Source organism: Mesoplodon bidens (assembly GCF_964165515.1).
Source record: "Mesoplodon bidens genome assembly, chromosome: 11".
Lineage (NCBI taxonomy): Eukaryota > Metazoa > Chordata > Mammalia > Artiodactyla > Ziphiidae > Mesoplodon > Mesoplodon bidens.
This window is the reverse complement of record NC_138167.1, coordinates 5142501-5166506: the sequence shown is the minus strand read 5'-3', so window position 1 is coordinate 5166506 and position 24006 is coordinate 5142501. Positions and strand designations below refer to the sequence as shown.

Here is a 24006-nt window from a genome sequence, read left to right as displayed (position 1 = left end):
CACACTTTCCTTTCCTCCAGGGCTTCCCAGGCATCCTGGAGTGGAACCCCTACCTCTCCAGGGCCTGGGCCCCGCCTTCTAGCGCTCACATCCCGGCCCCAGGCACACGAGCGTTTCTTCTGTGCATGCTTCCATCTGCCCCTCTCCCTCTCTGCCGGGAAAGCCCTGACTCTTACCATGCCATCCTTGAGGTGGGGGGTGGGGACGGGAGGGAGCAGACCTCTCGGGACAGGAGGAGAAGCAGGGCGATGGATCCTGGCAGCTTTGGGCAGCTGGGCCCCCATGCCTAAGGCAGACGGCTCACGGGACTGAGGGCAGTGGAGGGTCGGGGGGTCCGGGTGCCAGGAGGCCTGACCCTGGTCCCTTTGGTTCCAGCCCGGGAGGAGTCTGATGGTTGACCTGTGTACCACCTGCCTCTGCACCGTCCAGATGGGGGTCATCTCCGGATTCAAGCTGGAGTGCAGGCAGACCACCTGCGAGGACTGCCCACTGGTGAGAGAGGCTCATGGGGGCCTGGGTGTGGACTGGGTACTTGTGGGACCCAAGCAATGGGACCTCACCGGGCTCTTTAAATAAAAGCTTCCGTGATTTTCTGATTATGGACATATTTGACAACGGTAAGGAAGAGAATAAAAGTCACCTACCCAAATTGCATTTCTCAGATATAATTATAATTTAGTTTTGGAAATTTAAACATTTTCTTCCTGTATTTGCAAGGCTTATGATACCATATTTACAGTTCTGTATTCTTTTTAAGCAACATACTACTGTTCTTTGAAAACATTAAAAATTAGTCAACAAAAATTCATCAGTTACTAGTTAGTCCACAATTATTTATCAGACACTTGCTATGTGCAGGGTTCTATGCAACATTCTTTGCAACATATACTTTTATTATTGGACATTGCGTTTTAATAGTTCACAACATATACTTTTATTATGATTTATTTTATTATATTATTATGCAACATATACTTTTATTATTGGACATTGCATTTTCATAGTTCACCCTGCCAGGTCACGATGACTGAGTTTGCTCAGAACTCCTCTGAGGGTGGGTTCTGGGAAGGGGAATCGTCATTTCTAGGTGGGTAGAGGAAAGCATGCACTTCACCATTCTTATCGTGACTCAGCCCCACCTCGCAGAGCTGCACCCAACGCTCAGGAGGACGCCTTGACTTCCTCCACAAACTGCCTTCTGCATTTGGGGCTCCTGCTGTCTTAGAAAATATGGTTGGTCAGATGAGTTTCTTGTGAGCTAGATGCACAGGATATTGTCATTGCTCTTTCGGATGGTGGGGCAGCGGGCGGGTTCTGGGCGGGGTCGGGGAGGGGCGATGCGGGGGTTAGGGACAAGGTTAGGACAAGCTGCTGGCACGGTCAGCGCTCTTGAGGTCGGGAAGTGTTCTGCACCTGTGCCCTTCATGGCACCTGGCACCGTGTGATGCTCCAAGTAGGGGCTTAATAGCATATTTACAAGGGGAGTGAAGGAGTCCGTAGGAGACATAGCTACTTCTGATAGAATGGCTCAAGGAGAACATTCCCGCCTCAATTAGAAAGAAGCCAGCGAAGTATGCCTTTTTGCTTTTTTTAATTTAAAATCCCAGTTGTTTTAGGGTTTCGGATGCAGGTGTGTGTGTGTGTGTGTGTGTGCATGCGTGAGAGAGAGAGAGAGAGAGAGAGAGAGAGAGAGAACTCCCCTAGATACATCTGGGCTTGAATATGGGCTGGAATGATGCTGTCTGGAGTCTTTGGCATCGCTTTAGCTGGATGTCCATGGAACTACAGTGGATGCAGGAAGCGGTCCACACTAAGCTGTCCTGTAGGAGGGGCGGGGACGAGCCCACTAACTCTCTACCTGCGCCCTCTGGTGGCCAGAGGGTGGCATGGCCACTTCCTCTGCGTCCATAGAAATCCAGCTTTAGAATCCAGTCTAGACTTAGGTTTCTAAATATGTTTAAATTCACGGCCCCTTTTGGTCTGTGTACTCCTCCTCCTCGCCTCCAAAATTCCGCTGTCTCCCCAGGGATCGCCTCCCTCTTGAGATCCCTGAGATTAGCCCTGCTGTGTATCTCTCAGCCTTCGCTGACCTCTGCCTCAGATGCCCCCATTCTAGCTCAGCTTACCTGGTCTTGTCACGTTCCTCTGCCACGAAGGGCCTCCGTGTGGCCTCCTGCAGGTGGGGAGCTGTGGTGGGTCAAGTTTAGGTCGGTCTGTGTCTGTTTGAACTGCCGACGTCAGATGGAACTGTTAGCATCCTCAGAGACATGGGTCCTCTCTCTCCTTCAGGGGAGACGATGCTTATACCCAAAAGGAGCCCAGAGGCCTGTTTGTGCCGCTGGGTGGTAGAGACAAAGGAAGGCTTGAGGAAGAGAGGTGACACTGACCAGGAACATTGAGAAGGCCTCCCAGAGGAGCATGACCATGGGCTGACCTTGAGCAATGACCCCCCAGGAGGGGGCACAGGGACAGACTGGCATTTAAGCAAGAGTTAGAAAAGGGCAGCGGGGAGATAAGACTGGGGTCCTTGAGCAGCCGATGTAGTTTATGCAAAGGGCTGGGAGACACCTGTGAGGAGAGTTTGAGGGGCATCCCTGGACAGGGGGAGCAGGGCTAGTTGGCTGCTCAGACCTGAGTGAGTGAGCCTGTGGCTGGCTGGGCACCTGGCTGCTCCTGATTGGATGCTCCGGCAAAAGTCTGGTCAGCGCTGCCCTCCGTGTCCATCTGGCAGCTGTGCGGTGCGTACCCCGTCAGCAGTGGCTGGAAGCCCAGCGGGGCTCAGACAAGCCCGTCACCAGCGCAGCTGTGTTCTTGCCTTGCGGGGTCTGTTCTCTCTGTTTCGTCCTTCCAGTGGTTTCTGCCGTGTTCCCTGTCCTCCCGTCCCTCTTCCCCGAGTCCCACAGCACCTCTGAAATCATTGCCCCTCCTCTCACCGTCCCCCCTCCTCCACTTTCTCCTGTCCTTTCTTCTCCCACAGCGCCTACCACCTTTCCCTGTTCTTGGCTTCACCGTGCCCTCTGCCTCTCTGGGGTGTGGAGTGTGCGTCCACCGCCCCATCCCTTCACTTTGCAGACCCCTCCTCCATTGGTCCCCCACCCCTCACTTCTCCTGTAAAGATTTTGGGCACGTTCTTCTCCTTGGGCCTGCTGAGTGGAGGGCATTTCCTAGTCTCTTCTTCTAACACTCACTAAAAAATGCCCCAATCCATGCTCCCATGAAATCGTGCCTGATTTAAGCCTCATTTTATTTCCTCTTTTTGACTCACGTACATTCATGCTGTTTTTCCCATCTCTTTCTTCCTCTCCCATCCACCTTGGTCCACACCTGCCAGGAATTGTGCGTTTTTGAAAACACAGTTGAAGCTCACCGGAGAAACACCACCTGATGGCCTCAAATGTCAGCAGTGTCCTTCTGAGTGTGTGTGTGGCCTGGGCTTTCTCTCTGCGGCTTCCCTGATGAGTTCAGTGGACGCTCATAGACCCCTAACCTCCCCTGCTGGTTACGAGCTGTCAGTCGGAGTGCAGTGAGCAAGGGAGCAATGTGAGAGGACCAGGTCTTCTGTCCGGGGCTCCAAACTGACCTGCTAGAGATTCATAGTAGAAAAACCTCAGGACCCCAAGGAATGAATCTCTAAGTGGTCATTACTAAATGTAGCAAAATGCAAAAAAGAATGACACCATAGCTGGTTTTCACATAACTAAAGTTCTTCTTTTAAACACCCCTACCTTCACCCCATATAAGGAGCCAGCTTGTCCGTGTTCTGGGACCGAGCAAGCATGGGCACCTGTTACTTGTTCTCACTGCCCCTTGCTGCAGCAGGGACCCTAATAAAGCCTTGCCTGAAACAAACAAACAAAACCAAACTTTACTAGATTTAGTTCTTTTTTTTTTTTCTGGCATGGTGGGGAGAATTAAAAGAGCTTTAATTTTAACGCAGTGATGAGACGGCTGATAATCACTTTTTGGTTTTGTTAACATGGTTTAAAATACTTTGCAGAATAAAAAGTTGGTTCCACTATGTTGGTTCCACTGGTTCCCAGATTGGGGGGCGGCGTTTTTGTGAAACAGTGAAATCCTTCTTCCGGGAAGCTGCTGGATTGGCAGGAAGAGAGGTAGGAAGACAGTTACGACTGTGATAGAGTCCAGCGGTGGATGATGATTGCTTGGATCAGGTGATGACAGAGGACCCTGGCATGACGAGCTGTGGATGAGTTCAAGATGCAGTTTTTGGCAAGATCTGGTGATGAGTGGGGCAGAGGGGATAAGAAAAAGAGAGAAGACAAGGACGACCCCCAGATTTCTAGTTTGAGCAACTGCTTAATGAAACCATTTACCATTTGGCCTACTTACGATCGGGATCTTAGGGGGAGGTTTAAACTAAGGCTGCTTTTTCTCCTGGTTACAGGGTTACAAGGAAGAGAAGATACAGGGCCAGTGCTGCGGGAGATGCCTGCCTATGGCTTGCACCATTCAGCTACGAGGGGGACAGATCATGATGCTGAAGGTGTGTGTGGGCAACTTAAACTCAGGGGTCTCCCTATCACCACTGTCTGGTTTCCTATTTGGGGATATTTTCTTCAAGGAAGAGGGACTAAGTTTGGGTCAATATTGACTTCCTTCTGTACCTATTTCTGATTTTATAAGGGAAAGATGGATAACCTTTAGGAGGTACAGAATTCGCTCTTTGATTTGGTTATTTTGTCACTCTCTGTGACAAAAGTTGGTGTAGGGCCTCATGATTGGGAGTGAGTTGATCTCTAAGATTTTCTCCAGCCTTGATTGTCTCTGAGACTGGCCAGGCAATCAGGGTGACACAGACTCAGATCTATGAAAGCCAGAGTGGGCTGGTGGGGCTGGCAGGTGGCACCTGGCTCACCTCTAGTTCAGCTTTTTTTTTTTTTTTTTTTGCTGTACGCGGGCCTCTCACTGCTGTGGCCTCTCCCGTTGCGGAGCACAGGCTCCGGACACACAGGCTCCGCGGCCATGGCTCGCGGGCCCAGCCGCTCCGCGGCATGTGGGATCTTCCGGGATAGGGGCACGAACCCGTGTCCCCTGCATCGGCAGGCGGACTCTCAACCACTGCGCCACCAGGGAAGCCCTAGTTCAGCTATTGATTGGCCAGTTTCCCTCTGCTATGTCTTAATTCTTTAAGCTGTTAAGTGGTCAGTAGAGTGTAGGGATGCCCTACATTTATGCAGCCCTATTCCCAGTTCATAAGCTGTAAAACTGGACTCCACCTCCATTCTGGGTTCTGGGTGTGGAGGCTTTGCACACACTGCCTCCGTCTTGTTCCAAGGTCCCCTACATTGTCTCAACAACTCCAAGGAGTCAAGGTCATGGCTTGCAGTGGTTTTGTACCCCAAACACCGTTTTCAGATTTGCTCTGCCCACCTCCCCTCTTCCCTTTCAGCGTGACGAGACTCTCCAGGATGGTTGTGACAGTCACTTCTGCAGGGTCAACAAGAGAGGCGAGTTCATCTGGGAGAGGAGGGTCACGGGCTGCCCACCCCTCGATGGACACAAGTGTCTGGCCGAGGGGGTGAGTAGCTGGGGCTCAGGCCCTGCTTTCCTCTTGACTGTCTCCATCTTCAACTCTAAGAAGAGGGTTCTTCTGAACAGCGGTCCAGCTCTGCTGTTGGACATGTGATTCTCAGTGTCCAAGGAGAACCCTGCCCTAGTTTAAAAATCAATGAAATTACAAAATCAAAGCCCGATGGAGGGACAAAACTCTCTCAACTGTACCATGCTTTAAGAAAATACCTTCCCTTAAGGGAGACTGGATCTGTGATCCTTGAATGGGATGGTGAGAGATCAAACTGATTTCCAGCCTCCCCTGGGAATGATGAGCCTGGTGACTCAACTGGAAGAGAATTCACAATAATCACACGCACAATAATCACAATAATCAGAATCATTTCAGCCTGGCCAGGTGGGGTGGTCAGTCTGCTCACATTTGTGATGGGAAAACCCATTCATATCTGGGGACTTAAGCTCAGGACTGTGAGTCCAGAGGCAGGACTTGGCCTGGAGTGACTGAAAGGGTCGGCTAGATACTATTTGTGCCTAATCTGGGACTTTGCTGTTTCCTTAGGGGAAAATCATGAAAATTCCAGGCACATGCTGTGACACATGTAAGTACCTTACCAATAGCTTGTCCCTTGAAATCCATCAGGCCAAGTCCAGGGACTGTTCTTTGCAATGAACTTTCTTCTAGAAAGATATTGCAGTCACTGTGTTCAATTCCTCAGGGAACTCCCACCCCACCCTGCATGTCCTTGGACTGCCCCCTGCTCAAGCCCCCTTTCAAGATGCCTGTAAAGCAGACTCTTCCTCCTTCCTTCCAAACTCCTGGCAATCACTAGCCTCTTACCTTCCTTTCCCCTTGCAGAGTCTTGGGTTGGTCACAGTCCTATCATGAGAGAATGTCTTCTCTCTGCCACCAGAACTCCTGAAGACAGGCACCTTGATTCATGATCTCGACAGAGCGGACATTCAATCTGCCTCTAATCTTTGGATGTCGTTCAGCTCTCCCAGAGAGAAAGGGAAGCCAGCAGCTGGCTGTGGGGCTGCAGAGAACACAGCCTTCTCGAGGATTTATGAGGCTGGTCTCAGTTTTATTAACCTCGTCTTCTTCACTCTCAGCTCCTCTTGACCTTGCATTTGTGTTGTACTGGTTGGTCCCAATAGTTACGGCCACAGCTTTGGAGACGGAGCTCAAGCCTGCCCATCAGACAGCATCTCACCACACGTTCTTGCACTCTTTTTTTTTTTTTTTTTTTGCGGTATGCGGGCCTCTCACTATAGTGGCCTCTCCCGCTGCGGAGCACAGGCTCCGGACGCGCAGGCCCAGCGGCCATGGCCCACGGGCCCAGCCGCTCCACGGCACGCGGGATCCTCCCAGACCGGGGCACGAACCCGCGCCCCCTGCATCGGCAGGCGGACTCCCAACCACTGCGCCACCAGGGAAGCCCATGTTCTTGCATTCTTGTTTCCATGAGCACAAGTACCTTTCAGAATCCCAGTGTTACTGCTGTATTCTCTGAATGTACAATTACTTGCCGGGACTAATATTCTTCGTCTTTTAGTTTAGATAGTTTTTGGGTTCACGGGCCCGTGTTCCCATGTTTATTTTTGGGTAGAGAAACGAGTAAAAACACGAATATCTTCAGCGTTCAGTCATTCCTTCTTTTCTTGATGGCTCACTCTGACAGTCCCTGTAGTTGCTGTAACCAAGTTGCAGATTGCGGAAAACACACTCTGAAAGCGTCTTTTTCTATGGTTCTTGTCTGCGTGGTTGAAGAATGTGGTCAGGAAACCATCAGAGGACATGCATTCTCTCTAGGCGTACTGCACATGGAATTGGGCCGAGGCTGTTATCTTCAAAACTAGCAGCGAGGCAGAAAGGGGCCTGTGTTGGTCTGTGCTTTCAAGAGGTGGGGACCTTCCATAAGGAAAAGAAGCCAGGCTCAGGGATTGAAATCTACAGCAAAAGAATATAGTGTGTTGGCCTCAATATGTTTTCCTTATTCACCCTCTTAATGTGGTTGGCAGGCTTTCACTTTAAAATGACATTATTTGGGAGTTGGGAGCCCAACTATTAGGTAGTTAAAGTTGATTTAGATTTGGAGCCATCCAGGAATGGAAAACTCCCATTGTTTGGATGGGCAATAATGAGCTGGCGTTAAATCTTAGATTATCAGTGGGCCAAGTAGAGGTTCAGATCTGAATGCTTTTAACCCCTGTATATAAGGAGACCCATGCAAGCGACCCAGAGATAGCTATACCCAAAGGGAAGATTCCATAAGGGCTCCTACGATCAGCTCCCACAGAGACAATGACATTTGCAGGGATGGATAGATATTAATTGTATTTATTAGCTACCTCATTGCCCATTAGCTTCTGGATATTGTTATAAGCGCAGGAGGATTGCTCTGATCATTATGGTTTTTATTTTATTTTATTTTATGTTTAACATCTTTATTGGAATACAGTTGCTTTACAATGTTGTGTTAGTTTCTGCTGTATAACAAAGTGAATCAGCTATATGAATACATATATCCCCATATCCCCTCCCTCTTGGGTCTCCCTCCCTCCCTCCCTATCCCACCCCTCTAGGTGGTCACAAAGCACCGAGCTGATCTCCCTGTGCCATGTGGCTGCTTCCCACTAGCTATCTATTTTACATTTGGTAGTGTATATATGTCCATGCCACTCTCTCACTTTGTCCCAGGTTACTACCCTTCCCCCTCCGTGTGTCCTCAAGTCCATTCTCTACGTCTGCATCTTTATTCCTGTCCTGCCGCTATGTTCATCAGAACCTTTTTTCTTTTTTTTAGATTCTCTCTCTATATATGTGTGTTAGCATACAGTATTTGTTTTTCTATTTCTGACTTACTTCACTCTGTTTGACAGACTCTAGGTCCATCCACCTCATTACAAATAACTCAATTTTGTTTCATTTTATGGCTGAGTAATATTCCATTGTAAATATGTGCCACATCTTCTCTGTCCATTCATCTGTCGATGGACACTTAGGTTGCTTCCATGTCCTGGCTATTGTAAATAGTGCTGCAATGAACATTGTGGTACATGACTCTTTTTGAATTACGGTTTTCTCAGTAGTGGGATTGCTGGGTATATGGTAGTTCTATTTTTAGTTTTTTAAGGAACCTCCATACTGTTCTCCATAGTGGCTGTATCAGTTTACATTCCCACCAACAGTGCAAGAGAGTTCCCTTTTCTCCACACCCTCTCCAGCATTTGTTGTTGTAGATTTTCTGATGATGCCCATTCTAACAAGTGTGAGGTGATACCACATGTAGTTTTGATTTTCATTTCTCTAATAATTAGTGATGTTGAGCAGCTTTTCATGTGCTTCTTGGCTGTCTGTATATCTTCTTTGGTGAAATGTCTGTTTAGGTCTTCTGCCCATTTTTGGATTGGGTTGTTTGTTTTTTTGATATTGAGCTGCATGAGCTGCTTGTAAATTTTGGAGATTAATCCTTTGTCAGTTGCTTCGTTTGCAAATATTTTCTCCCATTCTGAGAGTTGTCTTTTTGTCTTCTTTATGGTTTCCTTTGTTGTGCAAAAGCTTTTACATTTCATTAGGTCCCATTTATTTATTTTTGCTCTTATTTCCATTTCTCTAGGAGGTGGGTCAAAAAGGATCTTGCTGTGATTTGTCATAGAGTGTTCTGCCTATGTTTTCCTCTAAGAGTTTTATAGTGTCTGGCCTTACATTTAGGTGTTTAATCCATTTTGTGTTTATTTTTGTATATGGTGTTAGGAAGTGTACTAATTTCATTCTTTTACATGTAGCTGTCCAGTTTTCCCAGCACCACTTATTGAAGAGGCTGTCTTTTCTCCATTGTATATTCTTTCCTCCTTTATCAAAGATAAGGTGACCATGTGTGCATGGGTTTATCTCTGGGCTTTCCATTCTGTTCCATCGATCTATATTTCTGTTTTTGTGCCAGTACCATACTGTCTTGATTACTGTAGCTTTGTAGTATAGTCTGAAGTCCGGGAGCCTGATTCCTCCAACTCCGTTTTTCTTTCTCAAGATTGCTTTGGCTATTCAGGGTCTTTCGTGTTTCCATACAAATTGTGAAATTTTTTGTTCTAGTTCTGTGAAAAAGGCTATTGGTAGTTTGATAGGGATTGCATTGAATCTGTAGATTGCTTTGGGTAGTAGAGTCATTTTCACAATGTTGATTCTTCCAATCCAAGAACATGGTATATCTCTCCATCTGTTTGTATCATCTTTAATTTCTTTCATCAGTGTCTTATAGATTTCTGCACACAGGTCTTTTGTCTCCTTAGGTAGGTTTATTCCTACGTATTTTATTCTTTTTGTTGCAATGGTAAATGGGAGTGTTTCCTTAATTTCTGTTTCAGATTTTTCGTCGTTAGTGTACAGGAATGCAAACCCTAGTGTGTAGGGTTTGTCATACATGGCCTTTATTATGCTGAGGTAGGTTCCCTCTATGCCTACTTTCTGGAGAGGTTTTATCATAATTGGGTGTTAAATTTTGTCGAAAGCTCTTTCTTCAACTATTGAGATTATCATATGGTTTTTATCCTTCATTTTGTTAATATGGTGCATCACATTGATTGATTTGAGTATATTGAAGAATCCTTGCATTCCTGGGATAAACCCCACTTGGTCATGGTGTATCATCCTTTTAATATGCTGTTGGATTCTGTTTGTTAGTATTTTGTTGAGGATTTTTGCATCTATGTTCATCAGTGATATTGGCCTGATAGTAGTTTCCTTTTTTGTGATATCTTTGCCTGGTTTTGGTATCAGGGTGATGGTGGCCTCGTAGAATGAGTTTGGGAGTGTTCCTCCCTCTGCTATATTTTGGAAGAGTTTAAGAAGGATAGGTGTTAGCTCTTCTCTAAATGTTTGATAGAATTCGCCCGTGAAGCCATCTGGTCCTGGGCTTTTGTTTGTTGGAAGATTTTTAATCACAGTTTCAATTTCAGGGCTTGTGACTGGGCTGTTCATATTTTCTGTTTCTTCCTGGTTCAGTCTCGGAAGGTTGTGCTTTTCTAAGAATTTGTCCATTTCTTCCAGGTTGTCCATCTTATTGGCGTATAGTTGCTTTTAGTAATCTCTTATGATCCTTTGTATTTCTGCACTGTCAGTTGTTACTTCTCCTTTTTCATTTCTAATTCTGTCGATTTGAGTTTTCTCCCTTTTTTTCTTGATGAGTCTGGCTAATAATTTATCAATTTTGTTTATCTTCTCAAAGAACCAGCTTTTAGTTTTATTGATCTTTGCTATTGTTTCCTTCATTTCTTTTTCATTTATTTCTGATCTGATTTTTTTTTTTAAATTTTTGACTGCGTGTGGTCTTCGTTGCTGCATGCGGGCTTTCTCTAGTTGTGGCAAGTGGGGGCTACTCTTCATTGCGGCACGCAGGCTTCTCATTGCAGTGTCTTCTCTTGTTCCAGAGCACAGGCTCTAGGTGCACGGGCTTCAGTAGTTGTGGCGCATGGGTTTAGTTGCTCCATGGCATGTGGGATCTTCCCATACCAGGGCTTGAACCCGTGTCCCCTGCATTGGCAGGCAGATTCTTAACCACTGTGCCACCAGGGAAGCCCTCTGATCAGATTTTTATGATCTTTCCTTCAGCTAACTTTGGGGGCGTGGTTTTGTTCCTCTTTCTCTAATTGCTTTAGGTGTAAGTTTAGGTTGTTTATTTGAGATGTTTCTTGTTTCTTGAGGTAGGATTGTATTGCTATAAACTTCCCTCTTAGAACTGCTTTTGCTGCATCCCATAGGTTTTGGTTCATCGTGTTTTCATCGTCATTTGTTTCTAGGTATTTTTTGATTTCCTCTTTGGTTTCTTCAGTGATCTCTTGGTTATTTAGTAATGTATTATTTAGCCTCCATGTGTTTGTATTTTTTACAGTTTTTTTTCCTGTAATTGATATCTAGTCTCATAGCGTTGTGGTTGGAAAAGATACTTGATACGATTTCAATTTTCTTAAATTTACCAAGGCTCGATTTGTGACTCAAGATACGATCTATCCTGGAGAATGTTCCATGAGCACTTGAGAAGAAAGTGTATTCTGTTGTTTTTGGATGGAATGTCCTATAAATATTAATTAAGTCCATCTTGTTTAATGTGTCATTTAAAGCTTGTGTTTCCTTATTTGTTCATTATGGTTTTTAGAGTCTACAGTTACATAAAAGTAAGTCCTATCCATTGACATCACCAAAGCACAGTGAATCTAGGCTCCTCCTGCAATTAAAATTGTGCCATTAAGTGAGTTAAACCCAGCGATAACTATATCTCTGAATATGAAGGGCCAGGAGAAGCTGAGGGGAACCAGGACCACTGACTTGCCCTCCCCATGGCTGGCTTTGGTGATCGGTTACTGTGAAATTGACCTATTTCCAGTAAATGAGGGAACTGGGCTGGAGAGTGTTGTATGGAAGAACAGGTCCCATCTCTCACCTGTCCTGTAGGTGAGGAGCCTGAGTGCAAGGACATCACTGCCAAGCTTCAGTACGTCAAAGTGGGAGACTGTATGTCTGAAGAGCAAGTGGACATTCACTACTGCCAGGTAAGGGGTCCTCGGCTGGGAGGGGCAAGTTCTTTGTTTGGACACATCTCTTTAGTTACAGAGTCGAAGCATCTGGGAAATTCACAGGGGGGAGAAGTGAAAGGAACTGGGAGCTTTTAAAATTTTTTTAAAAAGCCAATGTTTTATTGAAGTAAATGGGAACTTTTGACCCTAGAAGAAAAACACTGAGCAATGATTCAACACGTCCTTTGAAGAGAATGTAGAGTTACTTAATGGAAGATGGGAGCTATGTTTCCTGAAGATCAGTCACACAGGCATAGAAATTGCAGCTAGAGGGCTTGGGTGTGACAGTTCCATTAGGACAGGCCTTTCACACCTCCCAAGAGCTACTTTTACACATTGTTTGGCTGTCCTGTGTTTCTCCGGGCAAGGCCAGGCCTTCTTGATTGGAGGAGGGCAGGTGGAGGAAGTGGGCTGCCCCAGAGCCCTCCCCACCCTGGCGCTCTCCACCGCCCGCAACGGCCGCCTCTCTCTGCCCCGCCGTAGGGAAGATGCACCAGCAAAGCCCTGTACTCCATCGACACAGAGGACGTGCAGGACCAGTGCACCTGCTGCACGCCCACACGCACAGAGCCCATGCAGGTGCCCCTGCGCTGTGCCAACGGCTCCGTCACCCACCATGTGGTCCTCAACGCCATGCAGTGCAAGTGCTCCCCCAGGAAATGCCGCCAGTGAGGCGCGGCCCTGCCGCGGACACCCGTCACCACCCGCTTGGCAACCCCTGCTCGGCGCATGCACGCTCCGCTCCCGGGCTCCCCCGGGCCCACAATAAAGGCCAATCTGTCATCTTGCCAAAGGCTCATGCTTCATCTAGGCTGAGATGGCTATTGTAGGCTGGGCTGGAGCTCTGAGGCTGGTGCTGAAGGGGGTGGGGGGTAGGGGAGCACAGGCTCCATCTGGAAACACTTGAGCCCCGGGGTCTGCGGGAGGCACGCCCACGTCCGGGAGAAAGTGGCATCTCAGCCTCCACAGGGAGGGAAGGGGAAAGTGAGCGCCAGGCCTCCTTGGAAACAGCCCGGTGGCTGAAGGAGAAGGGATTTGCTCTGGAACACCGGGGTCTCCAGTCTCTGAATCCAGGGGCTTCTGGGCAGAGCAGAGGGGGACCCTAGAGCCAGGCTCCAGCCAGGCTCTGGCCAGTGTGGCTGACTTGATGGGGAAGGAGCCCCAGTGGGTGTGCAAGGGGTTCTCTGAGCCCTCGGCTGAGCCAGTGCCTGTGTCCCTCAGTGGCCCCCGTGGGAGGGTGAGAGGCTGGGGGCTGGGGGGCTGGAAACGTGGTGCTGGGCGTGTGTGGGAACGTGGTCCCTCGCGGCACAGGCGTGGCCGTGGCCGGGGACCCCCAGACTTGGGGGCGGCCCAGGTTCCACCCATGGCCTTCGCCGGACTGTGTGGCCTCAGCAAGCCCCTTAGCGGTTTTCAGACTTAGTTTCCTCAACTGGAACCAGGAGCGTCAGTCTCACTCACTCGGTTGGGAGGGTCAAATAAGCCAGAAAGTCCGGGAGTAACTGTGAATTGCTCTATAATAACGGGAAAAGTGACCAGAAGAAAAATGGGGAAATCAAGGTTCAAAGGGGAACCCTAAGTGTCCCTACCGTCAGTGGCAGAGCGCTGAGGATTTCCTGTGCTCTGAGGGGTGAGGGAGCTGAGTTCCTTTTGGGCTGGATGCTGGAGGCCAAGGCCTTGCCCACTCCAGGATCCTTTAGTGGACAGAAGAGGTGTAGGTAACGCCAGACCTCACCGGGTCCCTAAATCACTAACCACCGCTGTCACATTCAAGGAGAGATCATCCTTTCTTAGACTTTTATGAAAAAAGCTTACATGTATATGCTGGCAAGATGGCAGAGACTCTAGGTGGGGAGAGCACACCCATGAGAATAAAGCACCTGTCCTGGCTGTGAGACAGGAATTTGACCGAGGATTGACTTTCATGCCAGATCCTTCTAACCCAGGAGAGACTCAACTCATTGAACATACTGGACGACGGAGCTGGAAAGGATTTAGACATTATCTCATCCACTGCCCTCTCCTGCCCCTTTGCAGAGGATGAAAGCAGCTCAGAGAACTTGAGTGACTTGCCAAAGGTCACACAGCTGCTGGGTGGCAGGGTCAGGTTCAGAACCCAAGTACCTGGACACCTGGGCAAGAACTCCCGAGCCGGTGCATCAGAGCCGCACGTCCCTGGTGCTGACAGATGCGGCCCTGTTCTCACAGGAACCAGTGACGGCTGCATTTCTAGGTCTTTCTGCTTCTGTCACTGCTGGGGAAGAACCTCCAGGGAAGATACATTAAAGGCAAATGGCATGGGTTGTGTTGAGTCGTTTTGGTGGGGAGTTTAGCCGGGTAGAGGGAAGGAAGGATGGATAGAAGTTTGATGTAACTGCCCAACAATTCAAAGGCTGTCATCCTCCATCCATCACCCCGCCTCCAACTTTGAGTGCCTCTATGGTCTCTGTAGGAAACCAGATCCAGGGCCAGAGAATTACTTGTCTGTCTTCTGACTGATCGCCTAATGCTCCACCTGGGGACGAGGTGCCGTTGGAGGCATCGGCCACAGAGAAACTCAGCAGGGGGTCTGCCTCTTCAGCAGAAGGTGTCAATTTTCCAGCTGCCTCCATAGCCTGAGTTCTCCTCCTATTTACTGCTAGGACAGTTCACTACCAAGAAAAAAGCTGAGTCAGAAAAATTGCACATTTTGATTGAAAAAAAATGCAGGAAGTAGGGTAAAAAGGAGAAACTGGTAGTGGGGGTGTGAGCCAGGAGCTGTCCCCATTCTGCATGTGTTCCAGGGCGGGTCTGCCTCTGGTCTCAGGCACTCTCTTTTTTGTCACCCTTAGACCAGATGGCACAGTCCCCAAAGTGAGAGTCTTAGGGGGAGTCTCAAGGGAGGAGTATGCAGGGACCAAGGGACTAAAAAAGTGCTGGAGGGAGAGAAGAGAGGGAATGGATAAGGAACCACCATGGTGGAAAGTTTCCAGTCCTCTTGGCGTTGAAAACATGTAGAGAAGGGTTCCCAGAAGTGAATGGAGAAGGGCATTGTCTCAAGCAGCCAGGAACCAAGTGTTAGAGCACAGACCCTGGAGCAGTCCTCAGAGGCACGGTGCCTGACCGTTTACACTGCAGTCTCCTAATCTGTGAAATGGGCACACAGGCAGTAACTACCTCATAGATTTGTTACTAGAGTTAGATAATTCCTCTGGGGAAGGCTCTGAGAAGGGTGCTGAGGGGGAGGTAGTCCACATCCACACCAGCCATGGTGCCCAGGATACAGCCGGTTGGCACACACTGCTTTTGGTTTTCCTTCTGCTCAGCCCCTGACTCCCCTTCACTGCCTCAGTTTCCTCATCTGTAAAGTGGGGAGCAATCCCCACCAGCCCACCTTATCAGCATAGGAGATAGGAAAGTCCGTGGTCATTCAGAGCCTACTTGACATATAATGTTAACATAATACCTTTTCATTTTCAGGGTCCCTGGTATTAATGCACTTGGGGGCGTCTTGGAATTGTAGATTCTGTCATCCAGAATGGCCCTTTGGAGGTCTTCTCTTCCACCCCCCTGCCCATGGCTAGGTATCAAAGCCGTTCCGGAGAGATGGAACTCCTCTTTGTCCTGGGATGGAGCTGCCACCTGTCTACCTCCTCAGCTGCTCCCAGCGTCTCCCTGGGAAGCTTTGCTAAAACCTGCCCCTCCCTTTGCCTCTTGCAGCCCCTCTTCCTGTCCCCGGGGCACGATTCCTCCACTCCTGCGCCTTTTAGTCTAGAGAAAGGTGGGGACAGCTGGTGGCGGGTAGAGTGCAGGCAGGCGTGCCGGGGAGCCTCCCACCCCTACCCAGGCGATCAGGGCCAGGGCGGCGGGAAGCAGGCTTCCCGGGCGGGATTGGAAGCTAATCAGCCAGACTGTTCACGAGATAATCCGGCTGAATGCTCACACCGGAACCAGGTTAGCAGGCAGCTCCCCGGGTGGGGAGAGCAGCGGTCTTCCTGTCTCGCCCCTCAGCTTCATTAACCGGAACGTGTCCCGGACTCAACCCGCCCACGGGAACGCGCTCCTTTCTCCACGTGGCGCGACCAGCGCCGGTGCGCCTAGGGTGCAGCGCCGGGGGAGGCCTGGTAGCCGCTGGCGAGGGATGGGGGAGGAGGCAGCGGCAGCAGACTGGGGCGGGCACGTCCAGACGGAGCTGAGCCGCGATGCAATTAGTCCGGCGACTGAATACGCCAGTGCAGACGCCAGAGCAGCCCCAGCAGAGGGGCAGTCCCGGTTTCCTGCCCTGCGCGCCCGCACCATGGCCACCCCCGGGCTGAGCGGTGAGTCCCCCCTGCCGGGGACCCTGGTCCTGACAAGTTGTAGAAGGCAGAGGGGCTGGGAGTGAAGGACATGGCATCTTACCGCTTGGGATTCGTGACCCCAAGTGAACCTGGGATGGTGGTTCCAGAGCTGATCCTTTTCTCCCAGGATGGGGAAGGCGAGGGATGCCTGAGCACTTTCCTGGACACTCATTTCCAATCTAGGAGAGAAGAGGTAGGACAAGAGGCGGAAGATCGGTGCCGTGGCTTTTTGGTGATGAATTACCAATTCCTATCTCTTTATCTTCTTGTTAAGTCGGGGGGTGTTTAGTTTAGTGCATCTGAATGGTAAGTAAACACCCAGGGTTTAAGTCAGAAACAATCTGCTGAGCACAGAGGTTCAGATTCGCCCCCTGCAACTTGACTTTGGCATTCCTGGAGCAGCTTCACAGTTTCAGGAAGTCTCCTCCAGCCCTTATCCAAACCCACCCCAGGAAAGACATTTACACCTCGGGGTGCAGGGAAACACAGGCGTGACTTTCCTGGGGACTTTTTTTTTTTAGAGGAAAAGCAAATTGAGGCAGCGTTTAGGGGGGCAGGATGTGATCCTGCCACACCTCCAAATGATACTGAGTAGAAAGACGTGTTTGGCAGGGTTGACCTCGCTTGGAAAGGGATTTTGTTGGGTGTCTTGTTTCTGGTGGTTCGTGGGAGAGGCGTGGAGTGGCGCGGGCAGGGTGCCCACTTCATTGGCATGAACAGTGGGCAGAAAGGGACTGGAAGGTAGGCATCAGCCACAGTCCTGAGACTTTGTGAGCAGGTGTGGAGAGACACCCCGGGACCACGTGGATGCTGGTGCAGGATAGAAGTTCCCACTGAGCAAGGTTAGGTCTCAGCCCAAAGGCAGGTGACAGGTGAGGGAAGATCCTAGACAAGGTCGGGCGCTTCTGGAGGATGACGAGACTCCGGGTCCCTGCACTTACCTGGGCTTTGTGCTTGGGACCGGACATTAGAGACCTGCCTCAGCTGCTCGCTGTCCAGGGCCCAGTCTCCCCCTCACTGTGTCCTGTCATGCACCATCATTTTGGGAGCCAAGGACCTGAGACGGTCCTTTCGGGGCACCTGCATCGCTCTCTGGGTTGCCTCTCCGTGGGTCCTGGGCCTCTTTGCTGGCTGGTGGAGGAAGCTGTGTGAGGAGTGGGCATGGGTTCCCAACACCAGCCTCAGGTTCTGTCCAGTTTCTCTCCGCCCCTTCCCTGCCCTCTTCCACTACAGGGCACAGCGAGGGGGCCGGAGGCACTGGGGACTAAAGTGGAGCTTGTCTTTCATTTTCTTTAACGAGGACCTGATTCCTAGAGCACACGGAGAACGGAAACTCGACCACTAGATATGAGAATCTTGCCTCTAGCTACAAAGTAGAATCGGTCTCTATTTGTATGCAGGTGGCTGGGGAGAAGGAGTTTAAACAGAGATTGCATTCAAGGAAAGAACCAGCCATGTGGACACCTGGAGAATGATCTAGCAAAGGCAGTAGTGGCGAAAGACCCCATGGCAGCAATGGGCTTGGGCTGTCCAAACAATAGGGGGGAAGCCCAGTGCCTGGAGGGAGAGGGAGAGGGTGAGAGTGAACCAGGTCACGCGGAGTCTTGGGACTCAGGCCGTATGTTTTTGACTTTTCAAAGAGGAAGGGAAGAGTAACATTTACCAAGCATCGCCTGTATACCAGACACCGTGCTTTGCTTCCCCCCAAATCTGGGGGTCAGTGTTAAGTCCATCTCATTGACGAGCCACCTGAGGTTCAGAGAGGTTAAGAAATATGTCTGTTACATCGTGTTAATTACCGAAGCATCAGAGAAGGATGAAGTTGGAATTGAAATTCATTTCCCCGCCACCTCACCTTGTTGCTTTTGTTCTGTTCTTAAGAAGCCTCAGAAGGCAGTATCGATACCAACAAGGAGGGGTGGATGAGAAATATGGGTGGAACTGGGGCTTTTAGGGAGATAGGAATTTTGCAAGGTGGTAGGTGATGCTGTGGTCATAATCCAGGCAAGGCTTGCCTTGACACGACTTCCAATCTGGAATCATCATGGTTAGTTTACTTAGTGGGGTCAAGCCCAGGAAGGCAGGTTGTCATCACCAAACTCCTAAGGCAATGTGCCACTGTGATCTCCACCGGGGACATGATTTAACGAGCACGGGTTTTCTGAGTTCCACATCTGTGGCTCACAGGCACGTGGGAGAGACGGACCCACCGCGGGCAGAGGACTTGCCCAGTGTCTGATGTGCTGTAGCAAACCTGGCTCACGATCGTTTCAATGGATCTGCACACCATGCACCCGTGCTTGCGGCTCACATCAGTTCAGAGCACACCTGCCGAGCCAGGTACTACACTCAGTGCTGGAGCTACAAGGATCAACAAGGGCACACAGTGGCCTGTCAGGGTTCTTGGGGCCCTAAGTTGATCCTAGTAGTGTAGCAACCACGTCCACTGTTGTTGGACATGAGAAGGAGGAACCAGGATCAAACCTGGGCTTGTTTAGACCAAACCAAAGAAATTAGCCCTGTCCGTACTTCAGGTATTTCAAGATGTACTAGAGGTCTTTCTTAGGCTCCTTCTGACAGCCCTGCCTTTCCTCCAGAAACTTTAAGGAAATAATTTATAAGTCTGTCTGGCTGACAGCTCTCCATCTAGGTTAACTTGTGCTGAAACTACGAAAGGATGGCCATTCTCACAAGGAGCCAGGGTCAGATCCTCTCTCTGTGTAGCAAACACAGGTATAAAGCACCCTTGCATCTTCTGACTGGTTCACTGACCAAGGGATAATTCCCACTTTCTAGCCTATTGTTCATCATTAACTAATTAAAATAGCTTCAGAATTAGAAAGTAATGATACAAGCCCATTGTGAAAAAAAATTAAATGCAAATAAATAAAATACCTGTTTATAATATTTTGGTAATTATTCTTCACCCTAACTCCTTTTTAATCCATTTTTATTCTTGCCTATATCAGTAACTATTTCTATTCCTTATTTATTAATCTTCAAACAAATTACAACAAAGGAAAACCTAGATGCAATAAAACTTAAATCAAGGATAAATTAGCAAATGCCAAATAATGAAAGATTAGGAACATATTATTATAGCACCAAAACCTAGAGAAGAATAGGTCCTGTAATTGAGTGAAAACTTACCTATGAGCCTCCTGACAGGCAGAACAGAAAAGAGGGAGTAAGTTCCGTGGGTCTCATTGCCTAAGAAAAGGAGACTAGTTCCTCAACATTAAAGTTTAAGAAGAATGGCACAGTGGTATTTGTGTGACATATAAGACATCGCCTAGCATAATGGGCTGTAGTTTCATTAATAGCTTTTCAGAAACAGTATTATTTTTCATGTGGGCATTTATTATATTGTTTCTGATTTTTTTTTTAAAAGAGGTGTTTCTGTTTTCCTCTTTTCTGGTCCATTCTGTTCCATTCTATTGAAAAAAAATGCTGTTTTCAAACCATTAGATAACCAACTATTGGGTTAAACCTCTAATTTGAGAAGTTGTGGCTTACAGCAGATAGAAAACTTAGAGGCTCATAGTCCATTTTGACCAATGGCTCACAATCTCTTTTCCTCGCCTGTGTAAGAAATTGATGCACTCTTCCATCAGGTGCAATACTTTTAATTAATTAATTTATATTTATTTTGGCTGCACTGGATCTTAGTTGTGGCACGTGGGCTTCTTAGTTGTGGAACGCAGGGTCTAGTTCTCTGGCCAGGGGTCAAACCCGGGCCCCCTGCACTGGGAGCTTGGGAGTCTTACCCACCGGACCACCAGGAAGTCCCAGGAGTAATTCTTATCCAAGTTTCTATCTGTTATCATTTCCCTTCATTGTGAAGAACATGCTTTAGCATTTTAAAAAAATTTTATATTGGAGTATAATTGATTTACTCCAAATTTTATTTTATATTGGAATATAATTGAGTATAATGTATTATACTGTGTGTATTATACAGTTTAATGACAAATCATTAAACTGTATAATACTGGTGACAAATCCTCTCAACTTCTTTACCCACTCAAAACTCCAGAATTCCATACCACAAAGCATGGAAGAGATGATTGGCCAGAAATCCCTCTCTGCTCATCTTTTCAGCATCTCAATTTTTTATCCACCCTTTCCTCGAGCACCTACTATGTGCCAGGCTGCAGTAAGGATCAAAAGTGATATCCAGTCCCTACCTTTGAGAATCTCTCCCTGCATGGGGTGTACAGGTGTGAGGGGGTTGTCCAGTCTGTCAAGTTGGGGGAAGTTTGAGCAAGGCTGTGAAGTACAGGTACTTGACGTGGATGGTATCCCCCTGGGCTGAGTTACTGCACTTGTAAGAGGAGTTATTTATTATTGTCCACATTTATGAGGGGTACGTATTAGGGTAATGCTCTTGCTCTATTTATTATTATTCACATTGATAAGGAAGGCATTCTATTAAGGTAATGCTCAGATAACTGCTCTAACGAATAGACAAAAAAATAAGGAGTAAAACACAACAAGAGTTTACTTCTTGTTAAAGTGATAGGCCTGGCTGGGTAAACAAGTTGGCGGGGTGACTCTTTTCCAGGAAGCTTTTCAGGGACCCGGGGTGACGGAGGCTCCTCCAGCTTCAACTATGACTTCCGAGGTGGCCCTGAGAATTGCCGTTCCAGTTATCTGAGCCGGGAAAAGAGCGTGGAGGGGCATGCAGAAGCAGGCATGGAAGGTTTCTATGCGCCAGGCCTAGAAATAGCACATATCACTCTTCTCACATTCCTCTGGCCGGAATTCAGTCCCGTGGCCACATCTAGTTAGTTACAAGGGAAGGAGGCTAGGAAATGTGGTCTAGCTGTGTGTTAAGGAGAAGCGGAGGACATGGATTTTGGTAAGCAGCTTGTAGTCTCTGTCACAGGGGCCTATCAGAAATGGTAAGTTTGGTGTGGTATAGTCACACTTACTATACTGTATTAAAGTTACAGATTTAGACATCTGTCTCCCCAAGTAGGCTCTGAGATCTTCAAGTTTCAGCACCCAGGACAGGACAGGGTGTGTGGTGAATGCTTATTAAATGGTCTGTGAATGCATGAATGAATGAATGAATGAATGAATGAATGGTGAGCTGGTGTGAAATAGCTGACCAACAGATTCTGCTGCTTCTTTATTATCTGTTTTAAAAATTGAAGTATAGTTGATTTACAGTGTTGTGTTAGATTCAGGTGTACAGCCAAGCGATTCAGGTGTACATATATATACATATTCTTTTTTGTATCCTTTTCCATTATGGTTTATCACAGGACACTGAATATAGTTCCCTGTACTATACAGTAGGACCGTGGTGTTTATCTATTTTATATATAGAAGCTTGTATCTGCTAATCCAAAACTCCTAATTTATCCCTCCCCCACCCGCTTTCCCCCTTGGTAACCATAAGTTTGTTTTCTATGTCTGTGAGTCTGTTTCTGTTTTGTAAATAAGTTCATTTATATCATTTAAAAAGATTCTACATATAAGTGATATCATATTTGTCTTTCTCTGACTTTTTTCACTTAGTATGATAATCTCTAGGTCCATCCATGTTGCTGCAGATGGCATTATTTTGTTCTTTTTTATGGCTGAGTAATATTCCACTGTGTGTGTGTGTGTGTGTGTGTGTGTGTGTGTGTGTATTTACCACATCTTTATCCATTCACTGTTGATGGACCTTGAGGTTGCTTCCATGTCTTGGCTATTGTAAATAGTGCTGCTATGAACACTGGGATGCATGTATCTTTTCAAATTATAGTTTTCTCTGGATATATGCCCAGGAGTGGGATTGCTGGATCATATGGTAACTTTAGTTTTTTAAGGAACCTCCATACTGTTTTCCACAGTGGCTTCACCATTTACATTCCCACAAACAGTGTAGGAGTGTTCCCTTTTCTCCATACCCTCTCCAACACTTGTTATTTGTAGACTTTTTAATGATGGCCTTTCTGACCAGTGTGAGGTGGTACTTCACTGTAGTTTTGATTTGCACAGTTGCTTCTTTTAAAATAATATTAAGAAATTAAAAAAGTGACATCTGGCTATTTGAGTTAGAGAAAGCAGGTGAAGGTATTGTGAATCTTCCTTTAAATGTGAAATATATACTTCATTGGTCCTTGAAACTCAAGCAATTTGACTTTTTGAGACTCGGAGTTTGAATTTAATTTCTCCTTGGGAAACTCAGTCCTTTGCAGAATTTAAGTACACACCTTTATGAAATGAATACATTGGGTTAAAGGAAAGAGAAAAAGAGAAATTATAAAAATAATACATGAACTAGAGATACAGCTGCATATTAAAAATTTTTTTTAATAACAATTTTCTTATGAAGGATTTAACCAAAGTATTTAGTTATGGGACTTGGCTATGATCCTCTGAAGTTAGGTGAAATGATAAAATTCTACCTGAGGGGCACGTTTTAAGAAAGCTGCTTTATCAATGTGTGCTGTATCATGATGGTGTTATGTACTTAACTCCATGCTCCTCCTGGAAAATCACATATCTGTGTCGTCAATTTAGAGGAAGATGCTTGCCTTCCTGTTTGTTATGGCAGGTAGATGTGTCTCCAGTTCTTCTATAAAGTATATCAACTCATTCAGGCACAAGTTAACTACATTTAATGAAATTTAGCATTTGCCTTTACTTGGCATGTATAGACCCATTCCTACCCCCTTTTGATTCTCAAGCTGGTTTTATGATCAAGGCTCTAATGTATGCTTTAAAAGTCAGGGAGCCAAACTGAAGCTGCACAGGTAGGTCCTACCCCAGGTAGAAGCACACACCTCTGCTGTAGCAGCGGGCCAAGCTCATGGGTGCCAAGCATAGAGCTTTTCCTTCTCCACTGACAGGTTTCCCTTGCTTCTAGGTTCATGTAGCACCCAACTTTTTTTTTTTTAACACCCAGGTCAAGGCAGGTCTAGATCTAAATATTTACCTTCGCTGTGCTAAGTGGCCCTTCGTTTTATTTGTCCTAAGCTTCCCTTGTTCACGTTCTAGGTGATGCTTCTTCCATCTAACATTTTAGGACCTGTGACTAGATCTGTGCTCACATTTTTGATTCTGTTAGTGATTCTATAGACCAATGGTCTCAACCCTGGTGGCGCAATAGAACGCCCCAGGCAAATAAGTCCAGATCTCGAGGTGGAACCAGACATCAACCTTTTAACTTTTCTAGGTGATTCCAACGTGCATCCAAGGTTGAGAACCGCTCTCTGTGTCCATTTGTCCTCGCTTTTACTGATCGCTGGGTCCTAGTATTTTAAATCTGGCCTCGCATGGCAGGCTCCTCCCCACCCTCCCCATGGAGTAGCTCCTGGGTGCTTCTGTTTATCCCTTTCCAGAACTTCTTCTCCTAGTTCTGTCCTTTGGAATGTGGTGATTGTAACTTCCCTGTTAGTCCAACGAGGACACATCTGGTCTGAAGTGAGAGCAACCTGTATTTGGCTAGGACAGCAGCCTAGCAGAGGTGAAGTTATGAGACATTAAAAAATGTGTCTGGGGCTTCCCTGGTGGCGCAGTGGTTGAGAGTCCGCCTGCCGATGCAGGGGACAGGGGTTCGTGCCCCGGTCCGGGAAGATCCCACATGCCA

General features: G+C 47.5%; 1 protein-coding gene across 3 annotated transcripts in view; it reads left to right on the top strand.

Moving 5' to 3' along the window:
- The window catches only part of VWF (von Willebrand factor), a 134855-nt gene extending 121966 nt beyond the window's left edge, over positions 1–12889 (top strand). For all 3 annotated transcript variants that reach the window (XM_081248296.1, XM_081248297.1, XM_081248298.1), the window contains 6 exons: positions 376–492; positions 4406–4504; positions 5411–5539; positions 6092–6131; positions 11981–12078; positions 12586–12889. In XM_081248296.1, the coding sequence (XP_081104422.1) occupies positions 376–492; positions 4406–4504; positions 5411–5539; positions 6092–6131; positions 11981–12078; positions 12586–12774 (672 nt within the window). In that variant the 3' untranslated portion in view covers positions 12775–12889. The remainder of the gene's footprint in view (positions 1–375; positions 493–4405; positions 4505–5410; positions 5540–6091; positions 6132–11980; positions 12079–12585) is intronic.
- Positions 12890–24006: the final 11117 nt, after the last annotated feature.